Raw genomic sequence first — 24,946 nt, forward strand, 5'->3', positions numbered from 1 at the left:
ACTTGGTGATCTATTCTATAGATTTTTTTACCTATAAATCTGGCTTATCTTTTTATTCCATAACTGGTGTCTCCAAGACGTACCGTAGTTGAAAAAAAAATGTTTTATTAAAAATTAAAATAATTGCGTATTTTGAATCAGTGAATGAATTATGAATTTATTGGAAATAAACTGACCACTATAAATCCTGAGGAGAAATCCTGTTTGCTTCCATGTTTCATAAATAAATGAATAGATAGGCCTATTATTGAAATTAACAAACGTCAAAAATAAAAAATGAAGTGATAACAAAACCTATTTTTGGACTATTTACATCAAAATTTTGGATAGCCTGTTGTTCCTATCCCAATCATTCATAATGAGTCAAGAATAATATTGTAAATAAATGTTTATTTTCCAAAAAACTAAAACTACAACATCAATTACACAAAATATTAAAACCAATACATTAATTACATACAATATTATTTATTGTATCTATGAATGTATGAATAAATGAACGTTGTGAGTCGATGAAACAGTGCAGCGGCAGAGGGGCATTGGCTAGGAAAGAGTAGTTGCGGGTGGAGGGTGAAGTAAGGGTCCAGCTGTGATGAGTGTGCTGGGGTGTTGTGTTGCAGCGGCAGTAGGCGGCGCTGTTGCGGGTGCCTGCCAGCGCGGAAGCGGAAGCGAGCCGATTCGCCCCCCGCCTCCCCTGCCTCCTCCACGGGCCTTCCCCCCAAACAGTGCTGTCTGACATCAATGGCAAGTCCTTGATGACGTCATGTTCTGGCCGAAGCTGTTGGCGCGCGGCCGCCTAGTCGGCATTCTGCAGGCGAAGAGCTCCAACGCCAAGCCGACCGCTCAGCCGGCCGCCTGCATTGTCATCCTGGCGGCGGTACCGCCTCCACCGCCCCCACAGCCGCCTCCGCGTGATGATGATGATGACTGTGACTGTGCTGGTGACTGAACGACCGTGACTCGGAGACTGAATGTGTAGTGTGACTATGACCAAAATGAAGCAACATGACTCTAAGACTCTGACCATGACTGAGTATCATGACTCTGATTGTGTGAGCACTATGACTTGATAGTGACTTGACCATGACTGAGTATCATGACTCTAAGACTCTGACCATGACTGAGTATCATGACTCAAAGACTCTGACCATGACTGAGTATCATGACTCAAAGACTCTGACCATGACTGAGTATCATGACTCTAAGACTCTGACCATGACTGAGTATCATGACTCAAAGACTCTGACCATGACTGAGTATCATGATTCTGATTGTGTGAGCACTATGACTTGACCGTGACTGAACATCTGTGCACTTTGAATATGACCATGACTGAATACATGTGTGCTATCACTCTGACCATGATCGAATGTTGTGTGTATGCTATGACTGTAACAATGATTCATGACTCTTACTATGACCATGATATTTATGACTCTTACTATGACCATGATTTAAAACTTGTATATTGACTCTAACCATTGTTGAACATGCAACATGCTTGCTCTCTTTGGTCCTGCACATGCTGACTAATTCAAGGGATTTCATGTACCAAAAATTATTCCATGTGGATTCATTCAATTAATTCCATCCAAATGAGTCCATCTTCATGAATCTATGTGGATTATATCCATCTCTATATATAATAAAAAAATGTCTTTCCCTTTCTCTACCATCTCCAACACCAGTTCCTCTTCCAAACATGACCAAACATGCTTGCACTTTTCTCTCATTCATGCCAAAGTCGAACTGGTACAATCATTATTTTTTCATCAACGTTTCATACTTTTTCTGAATCAATTTGATGCTTGCAAAATCTGCATCTTGTCATCCCACTTCTGACAGCAAATCAATTATTTCAATTCCCTGGCTCCCATGACAAAACTAGCAATCTTGCACTTTGGCTGATCTTATTCTAAAACTAATCTGTTTGAACTCTTTTGAGCTAGTTCTAGAGGCATCAATTTAATTCTCTCATTCACTGAAGACATTTTTGATTGTTTTGATAATCTGATATCCTACTAATCATTATGTATTGATCACCGTGATGCACTTGAATTGATAATTTTTTTGATTTAAATGCTTCCATCAATTAACTATATATTGCATGTATATTAGATATGCAATAAATTATGCTTCTATTTCTCATCTCCAATCAACCCATTTTAGTTTGTCTTTTTCACATTTATTAATTTCTCCCCTCTCATTATTTGCTTCTGAAAATCATTCCATTTTCTCTTATTTCTTTATTTTTCCACTAAAATTTCTTGACAAAACTGACTTGAAGACTTGTGACTTGTAACCAGTGACCGTTCAGTCAACATCAGCCATGTGACACTGTGTTAATCAGCCGAACTCTATTAAAACAATAAACTCTTTCAATTGCCACATTGTGGAATTCTACTACGCTTTATCAGAAATATTATAACTTTTAGGGGGTGTGACAACGATGGTGTGTGTATGTGTGTGTGTTGTTTACTACTATATATATACTACTACTACAAAAAATCATATTACCTATCTCTTTCACACAATAATAATATTTCAACTACAACAACACATATATACGGACACACAGAGATGGATTATGGATTTTAATAGTATTGTGGGATGAGAGACAACTAGAATAACCAAATCAAAATACTAATAATGTAGATGGTGCACTGCCACTAGTATTATCATCAAAGAGGAATAACTATTACTACTACTACAACAATATATTATGATCGTATTTGAGGGATTTAATTATTATATTATTGATTGTGATGAGAGTGCTGAAGATGCAAGTTGGTGTAGTAGGAGTGGTGGTTGTGTCTGTGGTTGCAGCATCGCGGGCAGTGAGACGGCGCGGCCCGTGAACGGTGACGGTGACTACGCGGCGCGTGCGCGCTGGCGATTCCCCCGCGACGAGGGCGGCAACGGAGCCCCGCCTGCCCCAACGGCCCCCCCTCTGCCGGGGCCCCCCCTGCCGCCCGACCACCGCCGATCGCCCACCTACTAGTCTCTAGCACACACTCTCTTTCTCTCTCCAGGATTTGCTCACTAAATAAAACAACGGACCTTAATTATTAACTAGTTTAATTGAGATTATAATTACGATTTATACATAATACAATTAATAATGTAGGGACAAGTTTGTTGCCTCGTGTCGGTGCGTTTTCTGCGCATGCGTGGAAGTGTGTTTGTGTGTGTGTGGTTAGGTTAGGTTGGATGGTTTAGGTGAGGTTAGGTCAGTAGAGTGAGCGGTGTGTCTGTCTGTGACAAGGAGAAATTTATTTCTCATATCAAATCATAATATCAGGGAACCGAGCTTTGCTCTCTAGTGTAAAAGCATAGAAATTTTGTAATGAAAGATTGAATTTATAGTTTATATTTATTTATTCATTTCCTCAAATTGTTCGCTTAATACAATAGGATAGCCACCAATAATATTCCCAATCCAAGTCTAAAAAATAATAATGTAGTAATATTGTAAAAAGCCACGTTTACACAGAGTTTTCAATCGAGCTTTTTGTTATGATCAAGAAATTGCGGCAATTTGTTGCCAATTTCTTGAAAAGCACATCAACATTTTGTCGTGAATTTTTTGGGAATCCTTGTTTCCTACAAAATCTTTGTTGCTTCCCACACAGTGCGAGAAACACTGGAAACGTTGCCTCTAGTTGTCGCTCTCTAGGAAGAAATTGACAATTTTTGTTGCTCCATATTTGGAAGAGTTTTAATTATTATTGAATTTCCTTGGAGGTTGATATAGTATGGTACTATAATATAAACCAGTAAATATAAAATATAGGTAAAAATTAATTGTGTTTCAATGCTTTAAGAAAATGTATTTCTTCTTGTTACCAGACAGATTTATCAGCTTTGTTAGGATTCATCTTTAATAATATTTGAAAATCGTTATGATTGTATTCATTATTTTAGCTGGAGTAGTTCTATTACTCAAGATTCTCTTGTAAAAAGCATTAAACATAGAAATATATTTTCGACAGAATATAATGATTACCAAAATTCTCAAATATTATTCACATAGTATAGCCTATTCAAATCACGTCTCTTTTACTGTGGTGTACAAATCATAGGCACTTTTACTAAATATAGCTTGAGTATCAGCTCGAGAACAGCTTCATTTATGTTGGTAATGGAAATTGATCTCATTTCATAAAATATTAGGTATTGTACTTTGTAAATAAAATCTGTACAACCATGCCTATTCATCACAATTTATTTATAAATAATTATTACTCCCAAGTGTGAGCTTAATAAAAGTAATTTGAATTATTGGAATATTTTTAAAATGCATAATTTTGTTGAGAAAAGTGATCAGAAAATCGGCTATGTGAATATTCTATTGAGTAAGTTTGAATTGTATCAGTGAGGAATGACACATTTCAACTCAAATTTGCAAAAATTGCTAACCACTGTTAAATTGTTCAAGAGTTAATAATTAATAAAATTTTCAAAAATCGTTTGTCTTCCCTATGATTGTCATTGCTGTAATTTAATAATTTTAGGCTTTAACTATTTATTTTGAGTAAAATAAAACTCAGATTTTAAATATCTGAGTATTCGATTTTTATTAATAAATTAGACTAGTAACTATACTATTCTAACGAACATCTATGACTTGAATGACTTAGTACCGTAATCTAGAAAAAAATATTTTTAATATATGAGATAATAATTACGCCTAGTTTACACTCCGGGTCTCAGTCAAATCTCAATGGAATCGATAATCGATGAATGAAGAAAATCAATTTAAATTGGTTCAAATATTTATTTTAAAATGTCAGTCTGAATCATAGGCCTACCATAGATACCTTATCTACTTGTTTAGTAGGCCTAATGTTTGTCAAAAAAATTAAATATCTAATTCTATCTATTAAATATCTGGTTCAAGGATTTCAAAGAGCATTTTAAATGTTTCCATGATACAATGTAGGAAAACATATTAATTCCATTATTCTTATCTTTGATATTCAATATTCTAAAGATGATTTTCTTCTACCAGATTGGCTTTATTCTCCTATCAATTTAATCTTTTTCTTATCATAAATAACTTACAATGAGCGATATTTTGGAATTTTCCACCTTTTGGGACCAGAGCCTTCAACTTGTATGCAAAATTGACCACTTCATACTTTTATATTTAATGCTTAATTAAAAAAAGATAACTGATTTTACCCCTATTGAATAAATTTTCACGCATAATGAAGTCCATGGTAACATTTTCATCTTATTTTGAGCATAATTCATCACGAATTATTATTATTCAAGAGATCAGTATTCATCCAAGGTCTTTCTAAAGATATTGTATTCAACTAATTATAATTAGGTAGGCAATACGTTAAGACAATATCCTTTCAAATAATAGAGTTGGTTCTATCAGTACCTATCCTATCCTAATCATGAATTCCTCATAAGTTCTAGGTTAGGGGTACGGTAGCATACAAGGAGTTACCTTATCGCCTATTGGACTATTTGATAATATGCAATACCCGGATAGATCATTCAAAGGAATAGTAATGAGTGATCACAATATAAAAATATTTATAAAGTCAAAATTATGAATATTCTTAGATTTTATTCGAATTAACAGCAATTTATTTTCCCATTATTGTAAATCTAGATGATAATACTGTAATAACTATTTTGAAAACTTCCATTTATTAGGACAATATTCAAACAGCTCATTAAATCAAATTTGTTTGCTCAACCATTGCATTTTGATTGTTTCACATATCATTCCTCAACGGTTTTAAGAAATTTTACTGTATTTCAATTGACTTCGCATCATTCCATGCCATAATTTTAATTAATATTGTACTTTTTAAAATTTATATGAATAAACATTTTAAATAATAATAATTGATTCAACGAAATTTCAATGGATAAAAAGGCGTATCCTTCCTTTTTTATATTCGAAACTTGAAAATAAGCATTCGAAAAATATTTTGTGCTAGAAGTTAATATTGTGTAAGGTAATAAATTCTACAATAAAAAACTTCTCAATATTAATCTATTTCTTATTGAAAATCGAAATTATCTTGCACAATTTTAACAAAAAAATATTCTTGTTGTGTTGTTCGAATTTTATATTATTAAAAGTAGCTAATTAGCTGCTTTGGAATATTTTGTTATGGGTAGTTTTGTTTGTGAAGTAATTTTTAACTATTCACATTTTACCTTGATAATGTGAATTTATGTTGAGTACAATGTTGGAATAGACCAATAGATCGATAAGTTTGAGCTAGCCTTCGCTAATAAGCTGAGTAGCAGTGATAATCTGATTCAAGATCAAAATAGTTTTTGTAAATCACCGGTTAAATTAAGATAAGTTACATTGTTTTGGATGCAGTTGATATAACAGACGTTATCTAGAGTAGTGGTGTTGTTTTAAATATGGAAAAATATATTCCTAAGATTGTTTTCTGGTTTTACTAGTTCCAGGATATTTTTTCTCTTGTAAAGTACTGAAATTAATTTTTTACTAATATAAATATCACACGCATTATAGTCCACTAAACTTTCAAGTTTGCCTTTTATCATAGATTGATCGATTTGTAATCTCTGAAAGCAATAATTGTAACTATAAGTCTTGCTAGTGATTCTAGGTAATTAATAAATAATCACCTGAATGTTGATTTCTCTACATCTATAGCCTATACTTGCTTGTAGAGACACCAAACATTTTGTGTGAATATTATTGTATATCTTGTAACCAATACGGTAGACTACTGTTTCATCATATTGTTTAAAACTGTATCATATTATATATATTGTAATCAATACTTGGGCAAATGCTGTAGTGCTTTATCATGTAATTCATCACTGGGTCTTTGATTTTCGTGAATGATTGATGAATTGACGCATGCGCAGAAAACGAGATCATTGAGGAAAAGTGGAGGGACTATTGCTATCAGTCTAAGTTTTAAGTCCGACTGCTGAGTGAAAAGTTATTCTAAATGTAAATATTGTTAATTACTTAAGGTTAATTACTAGGAAATTAATCGATATTAATATAACATACATTATAACATAATGATGATCGATTTCATTTTAAGAAAGTTTTTACGTTGTTTTCTTTTCTAATATCGAAGTCGAGGTTGACTAATGTAATGTGTGTGTCATTGAGAATAAACCATTCTAGTTATCATAATTATATATAAAAGTATATATATACATATAAATATAATCTAGGACAGCCATGTAGATATTATATAAAATCAGGTAAATGGGTGAGGGTGCGCGGAATTAGACGTTCCTCAATAAATAAATAAATTAATAATTGAATAAAATACAATAATTTCTTATAGATTTACTTTACTAAGCGCATCATTATAATAAATTAAATCCGCAACTTTTACTAAAAATATAATTCTGTACATATTATATGAGTATTACGTATGTTAAATTGGTTATTGATTGACTATTTATTATAGATTATTATATTATAAATTTGTGATTTTAATGAAACTGGTGATAACTTGTTTAAAAATGTTGTTACTGTACATGTTTTTTACTGATCTTATTATATTATTCGTCTCAATTCAGGTAATTCCAGAATTATTTGAGAATTCTTCCAATAGTCTAATTGTTTTATTGTTTATCATCACGATAATATTATTATGGTAATTAACAAGATTTATATTTATAATAAATTTATTTTTTTGAAATTGAATGACATGTACATTTGAAATCAACAACTTTAGAATTATGTTGTGTAATAGAACAGTGGAGTGTCATCTCCGCATGACGTCACAAGTTGAATTGTATAAAATATTTTGAAAACTGCAATAAAAATATTCTATCTCTTTATTTTGTTGTTATTCTAGGTCCGGTCCTTCAATCCTATTTCGGATGACTTGGAGATTCGTTTCTTATAATCATATAGGATCTTTTCTATCATAATTATATAGGTCTTACAAATCATAGATTTCGATAATATTCACTACTATAGACCGACAACTCTCCAGTGATTCCCTATTTTTGTTGAATCAGAAACGGTGAGACCCAAGATTAGTTTCAAAGAAAATTTAGAAACGAAAAACTTGGAATCTTAAGGAAAATTTAGTTTTTGATGGAGATTTTTCCTTGAGGCAGGCCTTTGGTTGCCTGTAAAGTCAGCATCAGATTCAACATATTTTTATTACAAAATCAGATCTGTCTATTATTATTATCAAGTCTTGTAATCTGCAAAATAAATCAAACAGACAAGAATCTCAATAATTGAGACTAAAATCATGTCAATTAAATTCTGACCAACATTTTTTCTCCAAATTTTAGACAAAATTGAGTAACTTTATGATGAAATGCACGTTTCATATACGTCGTCAAATAGATCTATACCATATACTGTACTTATGTTGATTACTTATTAGGGGTATTCACAATGTTGGAGTTAGCTGGCTAAGTCGAGCTATTAGCTAACTCCAGCTATTTGCTAAGTCTGTGTTAACTCAATGCTATAGTGGTACGTTAGAAAAAAATTAACAGCCGAGATATCAGATAGCGCAGGTTTGAGTCAGCTAACTCTAGCTATCTCTGTTAAAACGGTAGCCATATATTTATAATCTCACTTTTGAGCTATAAAATATACTTTGAGTTACACAAATTATCCGCTTGGATCGCTACTGCAGTTAGCTAATAGCAGATGGTTTTAGATGGGGCGTTATCCAGAGTTATCAAATAGCACTTTAGCTGGTTAAAACAACATTGTGAATACTTAATCATGGGTAATTAATTGTTTATCTAGTAGATATGAATCACAAAACAAAACGAAAAATATAAAGAAATCGGGTTTATTGCTATTATTTCCCATATAACACATCCTAGTAGAAAAATAGAATTCTATTTGATCAAAAACTAAACTTCAATCAACTCATATTTCAGATCAATTCAAGGTACTGATACACACTGTCATATAATTAACTTAATCCTATAAATATTTCTAAGGTTTAGACAAAATGTTCTAATAACATTCACAAACTGAATAACTAAACATGAAAAATCAATAATTTTTTGAATAATAGTGTGACTACATGTGAATGAATAAATCGTTTTTTTCATATATGAGTAAAGCTGAAGAACTTTTTTCTCACTCATATTCTCAGAACTAGAATTGTATGGAGGGTTAAGTGTAAGAGAGGGCCGGCTGCGCCCTAACTTCGCCCTCCAGTGTTTTTAATAAAGGGAGCAATTCAATTCAACTAGATGCTAGTTTACATAGATAGAGCAGATAATTAATATGTGAAGAGAATACAAGATTTCACATTTGTAGGACTATATATAGTCAATAACAATATAGCTATAACAATATTAGTTATAGCCTTTTTCTCATTTTATTTCTTTAAGGCCTATTTGAATATTGGTTTTTTAATACAAGATTTCACATTTGTAGGACTATATATAGGTAGTCAATAACAATATAGCTATAACAATATTAGTTATAGCCTTTTTCTCATTTTATTTCTATAAGGCCTATTTGAATTGGTTGTTTAATACAGTAATTGTTAGTAGTACCTTTTATTCTATGAAAAAATGCAATATTATAATGAATGTTGTATTGACAATCTGTTGTAAACGGCATCAAAAATCTATGAGAAAATCATCCCTAGATTTCGATCACTAGTAGCTACTATTTTGTTACCAGTTCTGTATTCTGCAAGGCTTCATCATCACAGTTCACAGTTCGTCTTTTATTTTTGGTTCCAGTCTTCCTTGATAAGATCAGCCGCTTTTTCCCCGATCATAATGGTGGGAGCGTTGGTATTACTGCTGACAATTGTAGGCATGATGGAGGCATCCGCTACTCTGAGCCCCTTGATGCCGTGGACCCTCAGTCTTTCATCAACCACTGCTTGGTCATCAGTAGCTGGACCCATCTTGCAAGTCCCCACTGGATGGTAGCAAGTGCTCCCCACCATCCTCAGTGCACACTCCCAGTAACCTTCTGAACCGAACTCATGTTCTTTACATTTATCGTATTTCACCTCCAACATAAATGCATCCCGTTCTTTCAGCGCATCGGTGACTAAGAATTTCTCCACAAATTTAACACCTCTCATTATAGATTTGACATCTTCGTAGTTACTCATGTAACCGGAATAGATTAACGGATGTGAGAAAGGGTCTTTGTCGTACAACTGTATCCTACCTCTGCTTTCAGGTCGCAGCAACACTGGCGTGAAAAACATGAGATCGTAAACCTTGTTAGCCTCCAACATCGTCTCAGTTATCTCACAATCCAAGTTCAAACGTTTCAATATCTCCCCTAAACCGATCGTATCGTTGGCGGGGAAATAAGCGTTCAAGAACTGTAGATCAGGCCAGTTCTCTGCGGCCCCCCTTGTGTCTACAAACCCCACTAACGTGGAAACCCGCACTTTGGCTAAGGAGCCTTCCCGTTTCGTCAGGAATTTGTAGACATCGTTGAGTAGCTCGGGTGGAGGTTTGGGGTGGGAGCCGTGGAATGGTTTCATAGCAATAATCGTCCCCATATGCAGGAGATGGTCCTGTAGATTCTCACCCACCCTCAAATCTTTCACTAGGTTCACCCCCTTCACTTTCAAATGTTCCTTAGGTCCAATACCAGACAACATGAGGATCTGAGGGCTGTTTATCACCCCCGCTGACAATATCACTTCTTTTTTCGACTTCACCAGATATTTTTTACCGTTTTTACTAATTTCCACACCGTGCACCCCTGTTTTATCCACTAACAACTTCCTTACATGAGCGTTTTTCATGACATGTAGGTTCCCTCTACCTTTCGCCGGCCCTAGGAAAGCTTTAGCTGTATTGCAACGTGTCCCCCCACAAACAAACCCAGGGTTCATGGAGAACCCCGAGGGCCGTTCCGCGTTTAAATCATGTCCTGTTTCGAAACCCATCTGTTTGGCCGCCTTCAGTATCATGTCACTGACCTCACTGAACTCTGGATCCTCCATATCCTCAATGCCCAGATATCCTCCCCTACCGTGGTATTCGCTGTCCAGCAGTTTGGCAACTCGGATGTCCTCTGATTTCTTGAAATAGGGAAGGACATCGTTGTAGCTCCACCCTTCGTTTCCCATCGCTTCCCACTTGTCGTAGTCCAACTTGTGTCCTCTAGCGTAGATCAAGAAGTTGAGGGTGCTTGTACCCCCCAGCACTTTCCCCCGGATCCAGTTGCAGGTTTTGTTTATGTATCTGTGAAGTGAAATAGAAATTATATAAATTATTATGAAAGGTAATATATTTTTTGTCATAGTCATTCAATTTCAGCTGTTTTACATCCATGAAATCAAGCCGGTAAACAGCTGATTGTAGAACAATTAAACATATGGCCGATTCTCATTACAGCACACTATACTGTAGGCTAATAAAATCATATGTTTTCATTACATTCGAGTATGTTTCCTAGTTCCGAATTTGGAACAGCAAAACTGGTACAAAAACTGCCTTTTAGCGCTTCAGGTGGAAGTTTTGTAAACTACAATCAAGAAATTCCTGATTCAAAACTTGTAAACTAGGTTATGTTTATAGAATGCATGTAGTAATCAAAGACCTTTAAGATATCTCTTTAAGGTCTTTAGTAGTAATATGTCAGCACAAGCAGGTATAATGTTTTCTGTTTCTTAATTATTCTTTTCTAGATTATTATGACAAAAAGTAGTGTAAGCTACTTGGACGTGAATGTCTTTTGTAGTGCTCGAATGAAATTCTAGTCTGGGCTAACGCCTCGACTAGAAACATCATTCTCGCCTGCAAAAGGGTCCTTCCCGTCCTTGTGACTTAGGATACTATTTTTGTATTAGGGAAGCACCACAAGTACAAATGTAAATAAATAAGAGTACAGTACAGTATGTGAGGCGAAAACAATAGAAATATAAATTATATATGAATTAGCCTACTGTATAATAAATGGTGATCGGTACTATATTTTTTATGAAAGGTATTAGGGAAGCACCACAAGTATAAATCTAAATCAATAAGAGTAGTATTAAATAAAAATACTAAGAAATTGTCAAATACCACAGATTTATTGATACTTAGAAAGACCGGTTTCGGTTGTTACTTATACTATAATCTTTATGTTTTAATGGTCCAATCTTTTACTTGTTTTATTGGTTCTTATTTTGTACTGTAAGTAAATTTTGTTATGATGGCGAGTCTGTTGCTTAAGCCGCCATTTTGTGACACCGTAGAGTGGGAGGAGACTGTCTAGCTGGGCCCAATGGTAGGCGCTCATGCCCTTGACCAATAGCAGTACTCGCCCACTAGTACCTATAAATTCTGCTGCTCTTGTATTTAGTTTTAATTTATCAAAGATTGACAATGGTGTAACAACCGAAACCGGTCTTTCTAAGTATCAATAAATCTGTGGTTTTTGACAATTTCTTAGTATTTTTATTCAATATGAATAATTACCACAATATCACTTCTCAACTACACAAAAAGCAATAAGAGTAGATTATAGGCTATACGGAATACGATCGGATATCGAGATTCTATAAAGTGATTTTTAAAATATGATCTATCAAAAAGGAGAAGATTGATATTAATAGATTAGTGTGTATAAATCTATATCCTCTTTTAAGACTGGTGAGGTCGGAACACCTTACCGGTCTCTGTATAGGTCTACACACCAACAATTCTTATAACTCGGCATCTATGAACATGAACAGGTAACAGGACTTTCCTGTACCCCCACTATTTGCATTTCTTTCAAATTACATTCTTGCTTAAAATATAATCATAACATATGTAGAAGATCCTATATAGATTTACAGATGGAAATTGCTGAGATATTGCAATTATTCAAATGCTAATGAATTAATAATATTATTATTAAACGAAAATCCAAATTAAATGCTGTAATTCACCCTGAAGACTTCTGCTACTGCAAATATTGACAACAGGGTAAGCAGCTAGATGGAAATTTGATGAGCGCTACTATTCAAAAATTATTTGTCAGCCTGGGAATCGAACCCAGTACCTCCTTAATTGCCGATCAGGAATGCTTACCCTTATACCAAACTTACAATCCCTGGATAGCAGCGCTCATTTTATACGAAGCCATAGCGGCCAGTCAGTTTGGTGTAAGGGTAAGCATTCCTGACCGGCAATTAGGAAATACTGGGTTCGATTCTCGGGCTGACAAATAATTTTTGAATAGTAGCGCTCATTGAATTTCCATCTAGCTGCTTACCCTGTTGTCAATGTTTTTGCAGTAGCAGAAGTCTTCGGGGTGAATTACAGCATTTAATTTGGATTTTCGTTTAATAATAATTACTATATAAATTTGCTTTTTTCATGAGGTGATCAGTGGACAAAAAATGTTTCATAGTATTTCATAGTGGACAAAGTATTTTCCACACATACCCCTGACAGATACCCTTGACAGGCATGGTTCGATACCCCCAGTCGAGGAGATCCTTGTCCATGAAATAGGCGAGAGCGGGCACCTCTGACGTAGGTGTGGGGTCACCTCCGGCCTCCACCAGCAGAACCCTCCAGTTGGCGACCTCGCTCAGCCGGCTGGCCACCACGGCTCCCGCCGAACCCCCTCCCACCACTATGAAGTCGTAGTCCTCCCCCGTTGGAACGACCAGGTCGGATGGGTAGATGGATGTGTCGCCTATCTGAGCGGAAAACCAACAAACAAAATTCAAATTCAATTTTCAAATTAATTTTATTTTCTAAAAGAGTACATTTTATAATAAATTCCCCTGAAAATTACTCCTCCAATATGGAACAAGTACGTGTTTAGAGGAAGACTCAATACAACAATAGGTACAGTGCAAGAAAAGAAGAAGATATATGTAGGCTACAGCTTCAGTTTACAAACAAACGCACATATATAAATTATTACTTACACATGCAACAATTTTCTAAAAAAAAATCTATAGCCATTCTAATAACAATAAATATGCCTAAATTCAATAATACTTGTTCCAATTTTCTATCTCAGTTCCAGAAACCAACAGATACACTCATTTAATCATTCTAAAACCATAATTCATAAAATATATGAATAAAACAATAATAGTTTTTTTAGAACAGATTAGTTTAAACTTATTCAGGTTAAGACTAAACTGCATTCAAAAGCTATGCCAAATCCGAGTTTGTATCGGTAGGTAGAAAAATGAGGTTTTTAAGCTCTAACTTGAAGCATTTCTGGTTGGTTCTTTCTATAATGGTTTAGTAATGTAGTTAGTCAAAATAAGATTTGAATTTTTCTTAATTCCAACTAACAAAAACAAGCTATCAGGTCACACAAAAATCATATATACACATTTAGCAAGATGATGAACTATCAGCAACAAATAAATTAAGAAACAATAACCAATATACTGGAAATTTGAATTTCTCTATATCTGCAGTAAATTTTATATTGTATTTTTAATATATATAGAAAATTTTATTTGATTACTTGTTGGTATATCAAATTGAATGAAATTTATTTATTATGATTCACCTTTCCGTGTGAATTGCATGAAATAGATTCGACTAAATAAATTTTACAAAGACAGCAATTCAAAATGAGATGAGTTTTCAAGTGAGTATAGGCCTACCTCACACTGAGATTTTGCTAGCCATCCGATAAGCATACCAAACAGCATTCCAGCCATGCCCGGCGGTCCAGCGTGTCCCGGGCAGGCACCCATCATTGTGCTATTCATCCTCAACCTGCAAATATGACAGAATAAAAGTCAATCATTCAACTAAAATTAAATTGTATAATCAGTCATCCCACTTTAAATAACTATAGAACATGCTTTTTATTCCATATATTCATATAGATATATAAATACTTCACCCTTTGCTAATCATTAAAAGAAATTTATATTCATCCCAGTCTTCAAAAATAAAGAAATGTTTTTTTAAACTTCAAAGAATACTTTTTAGGAGAACAAAAACTACACTCTGCAATACCGTAGGTACAGTACTATAAATAGATGGAGATTATGAGAGAATAAATGGTCTTAATCTATTCTAAATTAATACACTGTACAGTTTATCGTTACTTTTGATAATAGTTATCTTTTCTATAAATCTCTATTCCTACACCATTTATTTAGTAGCCTACATATGTATCTCACCTGAGAACTGATCGAATTTTTGACATAACTATTTATTTGAAGTTGAATGTATTTGATGATATTAAAGTTAATTTATTTCACAGTTAAAAGTATAACGCAGGTCGTCTAACTTATATGATTTGAAATGGAATGGTAATGTATTCTTGAGGTCGAACTCAGGGTTGAAAATGAATTCGGTTCAAAACATTAAACATTATTGTTAAACTTTCATCTTCTTCATGATAATATCTCTTCCTTTTTCATGATAAATGCATCAGGAAGTCTGACAAACTTCTATTGTTAAAAGTAACATATTTAGCTCTATTTGTGGTAGACATAATTATTCAAGATGCTCATGGAAATGGATTCTGGTCTATTTTTTGAAGCTCCGATTCTTATCAATGTTGCTAGTGCAACATATCAAGCATAAATCTCTTGAAAAAGGTTAAATACATGCATTTAAACATAGATAGAATAGACTGAAAAATCATAGATTACAAGCGAAGAGTTGAAGAAAGGTAGGTTTCGTATAATTTTGTTCTGGGTACCTGATAGGGAAGATAGTTTGAAATTAATGTACCGTAACGTGTAAATTGAATAAAACATTTTAGTCGATATAAACTATATGACATCATTGTAATGTGGAAAATAGCATTGTAAAGGAGAGAATACATAAATTTTTCAAACAAAGTATATGAAGGTTCAATAACCTATTTCAATTTCTTTCTATTCACAAAACTTTAAGCTAATAATCACGTTGTATTTGATGCAGTCGATAAAAATTTTTGAAATAAAGTGCTCGATAAAAAAGAAGCTACCAATAGGCTATGTTAGTCAAAACTATCAATATGTTAACCCTTTCAGCTTATAATTGAAGGGGTACTGGTACACCCACTCCTTAGTAAGTGAATGAACTAATACCCATCAGATTAGCAAGTGACATTTCAGGTCATAATCGGATCATATCATCTGATATTATTCAAGGGAAGAGAATCTTCTATTTTTTTAAGCTTATCAAAAGGTAGTAATTCATTTAGGTAGGCTTCAAGTGTTCATAATTTTATTATTCTGAATTGTAAAAATGATTTCTTTAAAAGAAGTCGATTTCTGAAAACAATTATTAGGTACCGACATCATAATGTTGTATTTTATTACAATGTTATTACATTAGTCACTTTGTATTGCAAATAAATAAATGAAAATAAAATAAATTATTTTATCATCTAAGATTTTTTAGCAATATTATGTAACGTCTGAAATTATTACTGATAGAATGGCCTACAGTCTTTTATAAAAAACATTATTATTGTATGGTAGTGAGGGTGATTTTATCTTAGTTATCCATAGTTTTGAATACGTCAATAATCAAGTCTTTAGACACTTCTTGAAGTATTTTCATACAACAAGAATATCATTCAACGCCAGTTAACAGAATATTTATCCCATTGATGATTACCAGAAGATTAAAAAACAAACAATATTATTGACCAATTGATTATTATTTTAGGATAAGCTAACAATAATCCAGAATCATTCCTTGAATATGAAAAGAACAATCAGAATAACTTGATAATCGAATAGCTTTAATAACTTATAAATCAATAATATTTAGTAATCAAAATTCTATATTAACAGACCACTGGAAGAAATTAACTCACCTCACTAATATTATTTAGAAATGATAAAAAACAGTACCGGTAATTCAGTACTTTCGACTTCGTAAAATGAACTTAATTATTTGTTACCGTACCTAATTTATTCCCTCGAACTTATTCAGCTCTATAAAAACTCTGCCTTTCAAAAAGACAAATGTGCGAGGAGTACAGTTCAGCTCTAAGCTAGCGCTTCAGGCCGACTAATTGAAATTATTTGTTGAACATCAAATCATCGAGTGTGGGGTGGTGTTGGGTGGGGGAAAGGGGGTTCATTGTTATGCAAAACAGGTCCCATCCATTGTTCCTATATAGAATGAAGTACTCTTTCTGTATATAGTAATGAAATTACAAAATAATAAAATTCTAAGTGCCGGTTGCACAAAAGCCGGTCAAGCTTTAATCGTGATTACTTCCACGAGAACCAATCAGAGAAGCCGTTTTATCAAAAAGGCCTTTTCTAATTGGTTCTCGTGAAATTAATCACGGTTAAAATTTAACCGGCTTTTGTGCAACCGGGCCAAAGAAAGTTAATCCACCAATACTAAAGATGATATTCTACTACATCCATATTATCTAACCATTATTTCACCCTAGCTTTAATTTATATATTTAGTATTTCTCAACAAGCCTACTATACAATATATAGCCTACTGTATTGTAATAGCTATTACAACAAAGCATTTTATGATTTTTTTAAATTGATATAAACTAATAAACTTACTATACCGTACATTATTAATTTAGACTGTAGAATGAATTCGAAAAGGGTCAATTTCAGGCATGATAAGCCTTAGTGCTATTGTGTCCTTGAATATGAAAAGAACAATCAGATAACTTGATAATCGAATAGCTTTAATAACTTATAAATCAATAATATTAACAATAATCCAGAATCATTCCTTGAATATGAAAAGAACAATCAGAATAACTTGATAATCGAATAGCTTTAATAACTTATATTTAATAATCAAAATTCTATATTAACAGACCACTGGAAGAAATTAACTCACCTCACTAATATTATTTAGAAATGATAAAAAACAGTACCGGTAATTCAGTACTTTCGACTTCGTAAAATGAACTTAATTATTTGTTACCGTACCTAATTTATTCCCTCGAACTTATTCAGCTCTATAAAAACTCTGCCTTTCAAAAAGGCAAATGTGCGAGGAGTACAGTTCAGCTCTAAGCTAGCGCTTCAGGCCGACTAATTGAAATTATTTGTTGAACATCAAATCATCGAGTGTGGGGTGGTGTTGGGTGGGGGAAAGGGGGTTCATTGTTATGCAAAACAGGTCCCATCCATTGTTCCTATATAGAATGAAGTACTCTTTCTGTATATAGTAATGAAATTACAAAATAATAAAATTCTAAGTGCCGGTTGCACAAAAGCCGGTCAAGTTTTAATCGTGATTACTTCCACGAGAACCAATCAGAGAAGCCGTTTTATCAAAAAGGCCTTTTCTAATTGGTTCTCGTGAAATTAATCACGGTTAAAATTTAACCGGCTTTTGTGCAACCGGGCCAAAGAAAGTTAATCCACCAATACTAAAGATATTCTACCTACATCCATATTATCTAACCATTATTTCACCCTAGCTTTAATTTATATATTTAGTATTTCTCAACAAGCCTATTACAACAAAGCATTTTATGATTTTTTTAAATTGATATAAACTAATAAACTTACTATACATTATTAATTTAGACTGTAGAATGAATTCGAAAAGGGTCAATTTCAGGCATGATAAGCCTTAGTGCTATTGTGTCTTTTAATATAAATATAAATAATTATTGTATGACGTTATTGAACTTAGTAGTTCTGTGAACAATAGACCTCACGCAGTTTTCTCACCCACAAGTATCTGGTTACCGGCCTCTCCAGACATCTGTGTAATGTATGCAATGGATAATCCACTTGTCAGCTGATTGATTATGAATAATTCTATATCTGATTAATCCTATATCTTCAATATAGACGATATATATAGTAATATCACAGTATGGAGGAAATCCCTTCTCCTCCCATATTATCCTTAAAATGCAAAATTTCAAAAAACCTTGTGTATACATCGACGAGCAGTTAAAAAAGGAATATTGTGGCCAAATCACATACAATTCTATCAACGCGTTTGGCCGTAAATGCGTTATACATGCATACAGACAAAAGAAAACCCGAGTTAAAACATAGACCTCACTTCGTTCGGTCAATGAAAAGGGACAATTTCAGGAATAATGAGTCTTACTATTATTGTGCCTTTTCTAATATAAATGTAATAATTGTACGACGTGATTGAATAGAAAAATAAATACGTGAATAGAGTCTAAAAATAATAAAAAATGTCATATTCCATCATACCTATAAGCTACCTAATTTAAAAAGAATATGATAGACTTTTAAGATTCTGAACCAAAGTAATTATTTGTATGTTTGTTTTGAAAACTGATTCTGATTTGTTGGGTCAAGCAGGTGGTTTCCAAGAGCAGCATCCTTGAAAAGAGAGAGAAATGTGACACCACGATTGGTGACTGACTCCTCAGGTTGCAACCAGTCTAATAATAGGTACCCAACACCATCACCGCAAAACTAGCAAAACCAGTTAAACACTGACAGCTCATGAAACTTAATAACAGATTTTACTTATCATTTGCAGAACTTATTTGATATTTTATCTCAAAGATATGAAAATAAAAATACACTAACAGTAGTTTTATTGATTCCCTCAGACTATAGATAATAATTGTGTTTGATTTAATAATTATTTCCACTTTTTGTGTAGTTGAGAATAAGTTGATATTGTGGTACGGTAATTATTCATATTGAATGAAAAAGACTAAGAAATTGTCAAAAAACCATAGATCTTTTTCATTCAATAAATTAATAATAATAATAATTATTACATTTTTATAATTAGGTACATAATTATTACAGCATTTAATTTGGATTTTCGTTTAATAATAATTATTAATTAATTGGCATTTTAATAATTGCAATATCACAGTAATTTCCATCTGTAGTTTGATTGAGTAATTACGGTAATTGATAAATGTTTGATTTTGATTAAGTTAACCAGGACTTCCTATATAGAACTATCTACTTCCTACTAGTATATAGGAGATACTGAGTTAGCCTTATGGGGTGGTGAATTTAGTGATGAAAAAATAGATGAATAGCTTATTGTCTTTGGTTTTGTGCATAAAACTATTATACTTATACCTCGTATATAGTAATTATAATTATAACTGTACCGGTACTTATTTAGTAATTTTCTAGCCTTATTACTTTTCTCTTATATTTGATTGGAGATTAATATAGTTCGTTTTATTTCAAATTATTATTAAAATATGCATAGGACTACTATTTAGGTTTACCTATATACACCACCTTGCCTAAAACGTCGAAGGGAAAACTGAGTACCGTACTTATTTTCATTTAGATGGATTCCGAACAATTGAATTTAGATAGCAGATTCATCAAATTAATAAAAACAATATAAAAACTTGAAGTACCCTTCTATCATTAAAAACTTTAAAATATTTAAACGACTAGTTTCGATCATAACTCAAGTTATTTTCAACTTGAAAATAAAGGGTACTACAAGTTTTTATAGGATGGATGAAACCAGAATGCCAAAAATTGTGTTAAAGAGAATAAGCTTCTCTCGAGAAGAAAACAAGGCAGACCAAGAATACGATGGCGAGATGAGATAAAGGAGATTTGATAAGGATTGATTATAGAGGATTTATAATGGATAGAAAAGTTTGGAGGAATGTTGTGGAGGAGGCCAAAGCCCACAATGGACTGTAGAGCTATATAAAAAAAGGTTTTATATTGTTTTTATTAATTTATACAAAAGTAACCCATATAAGTGAAGTGTTTTCAGATTCATCAAATAATACTTTTTGAAAAAATATTTCTCTTGGCTTTGGATCACATACACGTTATTATACTTATACCTCGTATATAGTAATTATAATTATAACTGTACCGGTACTTATTTAGTAATTTTCTAGCGTTATTACTTTTCTCTTATTTGATTGGAGATTAATATAGTTCGTTTTATTTCAAATTATTATAAAAATATGCATAGGACTACCTACTATTTAGGTTTACCTATATACACCACCTTGCCTAAAACGTCGAAGGGAAAACTGAGTACCGTACTTATTTTCATTTAGATGGGTTCCGAACAATTGAATTTAGATAGCAGATTCATCAAATTAATAAAAACTTGAAGTAGGTACCCTTCTATTATTAAAAACTTTAAAATATTTAAACGACTAGTTTCGATTATAACTCAAGTTATTTTCAACTTGAAAATAAAGGGTACTACAAGTTTTTATAGGATGGATGAAATCAGAATGCCAAAAATTGTGTTAAAGAGAATAAGCTTCACTCGAGAAGAAAACAAGGCAGACCAAGAATACGATGGCGAGATGAGATAAAGGAGATTTGATAAGGATGGATTATAGAGGATTTATAATGGATAGAAAAGTTTGGAGGAATGTTGTGGAGGAGGCCAAAGCCCACAATGGACTGTAGAGCTATATAATAAAAAGGTTTTATATTGTTTTTATTAATTTATACAAAAGTAACCCATATAAGTGAAGTGTTTTCAGATTCATCAAATAATACTTTTTGAAAAAATATTTCTCTTGGCTTTGGATCACATACACGTTATAATTATACCCTTCTATTCAAAAAGTGTTATGATTTTTACTGTCATCTCCTATCATAGTACCGTTCTTATCATTACCCAAGCACAAATCTAGAAATTATTTGGGCATAATTTTCAGTATAGATCTTGAAAATATCTTTATCATAACACCATGTAGGTCCAATACAGGCCTACAAAAATTTTAGGTCATACCAATGGAATGTGTAGTAAACTACTATAACCGTTCTTCTGCAAAATCATTTTTTTTCATCTACGGTATCCAGTTTCTACTGTTAACTCACAGAATTCTATATTGAGATTCACTCAAAACTGTCATCATTCCTTATGAAGTTACATCAATGCTCCCCATTTAACCAATCCTGACAGACTGAAATGAATCTAACTATATAGTATAAAGCTCGCTCACATTACACGGGTAGCTGATAAGTTGAAATCAATAAATATGGAAGAAAATAAGATTCATTCAACCGAGACTCACAAAACAAAGAAAATTATTTGGAAACAAAAGTTGTATTATTTATTAATGTGAACGCTTTACGCATTTTGCGGGTGAACAATAGACCGGCAACACCTGCTTATAAAACTCGGTCATATCGGAAAATGAGAAAGGCCACATTTTGTTCATACTTGAATTAAAGTAACTAAACTAAATTTGTTGATTATTACTGTCGAGAGTAAAAGCAAAGTGACTAATAAATATTTTAATAGTATGATCATTATACTTGTTTCACTAAAAAACAAATAAATTCTTCGCTTCTCATCGGCTTCTAGAATGCACTCAAATAGTTGTATTCAAATTTGATAGTTTGTTAAAAATACATAGAAGTTTAGTAAATTTTGTCAAACTTTTTTATGAATGAGTATTCCAACTAATGTGGACCTTGGTACAAGTTATTTACGGTGCATTCAATTTTTTCAATTTGATAAAATCAATACTGTAACATTATACTGATCGAAATGTTTTCATTTCTTTTCAATTTCATAAAATCAATAATATTGTATCATAATGCTATTACATACACTGATCAAAATGTTTTCAAAATTTTCAGTTCTAAATAAAATTAAGGTTTAATATTAATTTCTGCCAGCCTATCACGATAGCTGTGCGGCAAGCCAGCAACACAAAACTATTTTCAATTTCAATACATACGGTATCTCAATAATTCATATATATTTTAATCCATCTAGCTTTCAGATATTTGAGGGATATTAAAAAAAAATACGATTCCATTAATTTACTAGGTTGCAATAACTTACATGAACAAATATAAATATAATATATTGAATGAATATTATTAATAAATTAAATTAGAAAATTCATAAATGATAATAACTTATAATATAATATGAAACCTTATCCTATATATACCTATCAAATAATCGCTAGTCTGACTAAACCATTGTGAGCTTGAATTTCTACTGTAAAATCCAAAAATATGTCTCAATCATCAATATTGTAATTAAAAATAATTTCAATTTTGTTTTTCTTTGCAAATTTCGCAATTCCAGAGGCAATGAGTTCAAAAGATATGGAATTCTGCATTTTGGAGCTCTTTTACCTTAGTTATTGTTAAATCTGTGGGGTCTATACATTCTGTTTCTCAATCCATAGTTTATTTGATTAATTTCTCTAAATTGGTTTTTGAAATAACTCCGTGTCAAATCAGTATAATTGGCTAGGGCCCCCATGAACATAATTCCCAATAGCTGGCGATCAATACCATAACACAGAGTTCTTATTATCCTTTTTACAATATTCTGTAATTGAAAAAGGGAACTGATATGAAGCCGATTTCTTACAGTGTAGTGATAGTAATAAAGCTTTTGTACTTATGAATAGCTCATAAATATTTTTAAAATTTAGTATTATGCGATATAGAAGTACAGTTTACACACCATAAATATTATCGAAACTAATTATCATTATTAAACGAAAATCCAAATAAAATGCTGTAATTCACCCCGAAGACTTCTGCTACTGCAAATATTGACAACAGGGTAAACAGCTAGTTTTAATAGTAAACAGTTAACTTTTGAATAGTAGCGCTCATCGAATTTCCATCTATAGCTGTTTACCCTGTTGTCAATTATTTGCAGTAGCAGAAGTCTTCGGGGTGAATTACAACATTCAATTTGGATTTTCGTTTAAAAATAATAATTAATTCATTAGCATTTGAATAATTACAATATTTCAGTAATAATTTCCATCTGTTATCGAAATTATATTTACTTCTTTTATCGACGATGACTCTTGAGTGATACACTTAAATGAGTCCAGAGACGTTTTATTGTATAAGTGGGTGAGGGACTGTGAAATTTTTATCATGAAATACAATTATTAGTTATATTTTAATTCCAGAAATCTGACTGAAAAAATATTAGAACTAGCCAAATATTTCTGGAAACAAAATAGAATACCCAATGTACAATATACAAACTAATAAGGCAATAATTAAATATAATAATTAATCAATAGTACCAGCAAAACTGTAATAAAGTAAATCAATTTCTATGAGAATTTATGGAGATTTATCTTATGAGCAGTTTATGAATTGATGAAAATGAATTGTGTTTTTTCAATAGATTGAAGATTACCCGAATTTACGCCAAGGTACTCCCTAGGGTGATTCCAGTGTTGCAGTAACCAGAGCTGTGAAAGAACTGACTTTTGGAAGAAAGTTGATCATCACTGTGATACTCAATTACTTTCAGAGCGCATGCGTGGAAGCAATTCTCTTTGTTAAAAAATGAATAGAGAGAACGTTCACCCTTACAACGTACTATATAGATCTTTGGTTGTGCATTGAGTTGAGGAAATTCTATGCTTTATTTCGTCCACATCACTTCCCTGAATAATACATGAATAGTGAATTAAACTATAATCCTGAAACTCAGTAATCTACATTACTTACATTACTTTTACTACTCCACTAACTTTAGAAAATTCTCAACCTATTTTTATGAATAGTTTTGTATTTCGATCATAAATTAAATTTTTTTAGTATTTTAGAACCACTATATCAAGGAACTTCCGCTATGTCAAAAAATGTGTTGGAAAGCCAGCGTTGAGATTTCGCGCGCCTTCACATTGAGGTGTCCTTATGCGCGTCTCTCCACTTGGAAATGCTGAGAGTGAATCTAAAAGGTGATTCTCATAGAACATGATCTTATGAACCTATAATATCATTGTGAAGCCAATTAAATTAGTGATGATGGTTAAGGATAAAAATTTGTGTTATTCAAAATACAAAGATCATTGTTATAAGATGTTCCTGGAATTCTATGTGAGATTTAGTGCTCTACCTGGTCCTTAGTGTAGAGCACAGAACTACGCCCAGAGGGATTTTGAATTTTGCATTTTAATGGTGATGTTTGGAGGATTAGTTGATTTGAAACTGAAATTCATCAAAATTTATTGTTTCTTCAAATTGACACATTTTTGAAAAATTGTACCTAAGTTATGAAGCTTACTCATTGAATATAGATAGCTTCGAATGATTTCATTCTATTCGAAGTTTTATAATCTAAAAGAAGGCGAGAGCGAATT

General features: G+C 32.5%; 2 protein-coding genes across 24 annotated transcripts in view; one reads left to right on the forward strand and one right to left on the reverse strand.

Annotated features, from left to right (window-relative positions):
- Window positions 1-7,818, forward strand: part of LOC111053621 (glucose transporter type 1) — a 220,459-nt gene extending 212,641 nt beyond the window's left edge. For 19 of the 20 annotated variants that reach the window (XR_005571519.1, XM_039429993.1, XM_039430003.1 and 16 more), the window contains one exon: window positions 621-7,818. Coding sequence is in view for 19 of the 20 variants with exons in the window: in XM_039430007.1 (XP_039285941.1) it covers window positions 621-756 (136 nt within the window). In the remaining variant the exon portion in view is untranslated. The remainder of the gene's footprint in view (window positions 1-620) is intronic. The other variant, XM_039430006.1, reaches the window with a different exon arrangement.
- A 969-nt stretch (window positions 7,819-8,787) lies between these two features.
- LOC111053618 (glucose dehydrogenase [FAD, quinone]) lies at window positions 8,788-24,081 on the reverse strand. Of its 4 annotated transcripts, none has more exons than XM_022340536.2 (4): window positions 23,995-24,081; window positions 14,559-14,673; window positions 13,366-13,625; window positions 8,788-11,190 (listed from the first exon to the last, which is right to left on the reverse strand). In XM_022340536.2, the coding sequence occupies exons 2-4, from the start codon at window positions 14,664-14,666 to the stop codon at window positions 9,699-9,701; spliced, it is 1,860 nt and encodes a 619-aa protein (XP_022196228.2). In that variant the 5' UTR covers window positions 14,667-14,673; window positions 23,995-24,081; the 3' UTR covers window positions 8,788-9,698. The 4 variants fall into 4 exon arrangements, with proteins under 4 accessions (XP_022196228.2, XP_039285958.1, XP_039285959.1 ...); XM_039430024.1 differs by lacking the exon at window positions 23,995-24,081 and adding an exon at window positions 17,731-17,766; XM_039430025.1 differs by lacking the exon at window positions 23,995-24,081 and adding an exon at window positions 16,816-16,888.
- Window positions 24,082-24,946: the final 865 nt, after the last annotated feature.

The sequence above is a fragment of the Nilaparvata lugens genome, chromosome 6 (genome assembly GCF_014356525.2).
Source record: "Nilaparvata lugens isolate BPH chromosome 6, ASM1435652v1, whole genome shotgun sequence".
Classification (NCBI taxonomy): Eukaryota; Metazoa; Arthropoda; class Insecta; order Hemiptera; family Delphacidae; genus Nilaparvata; species Nilaparvata lugens.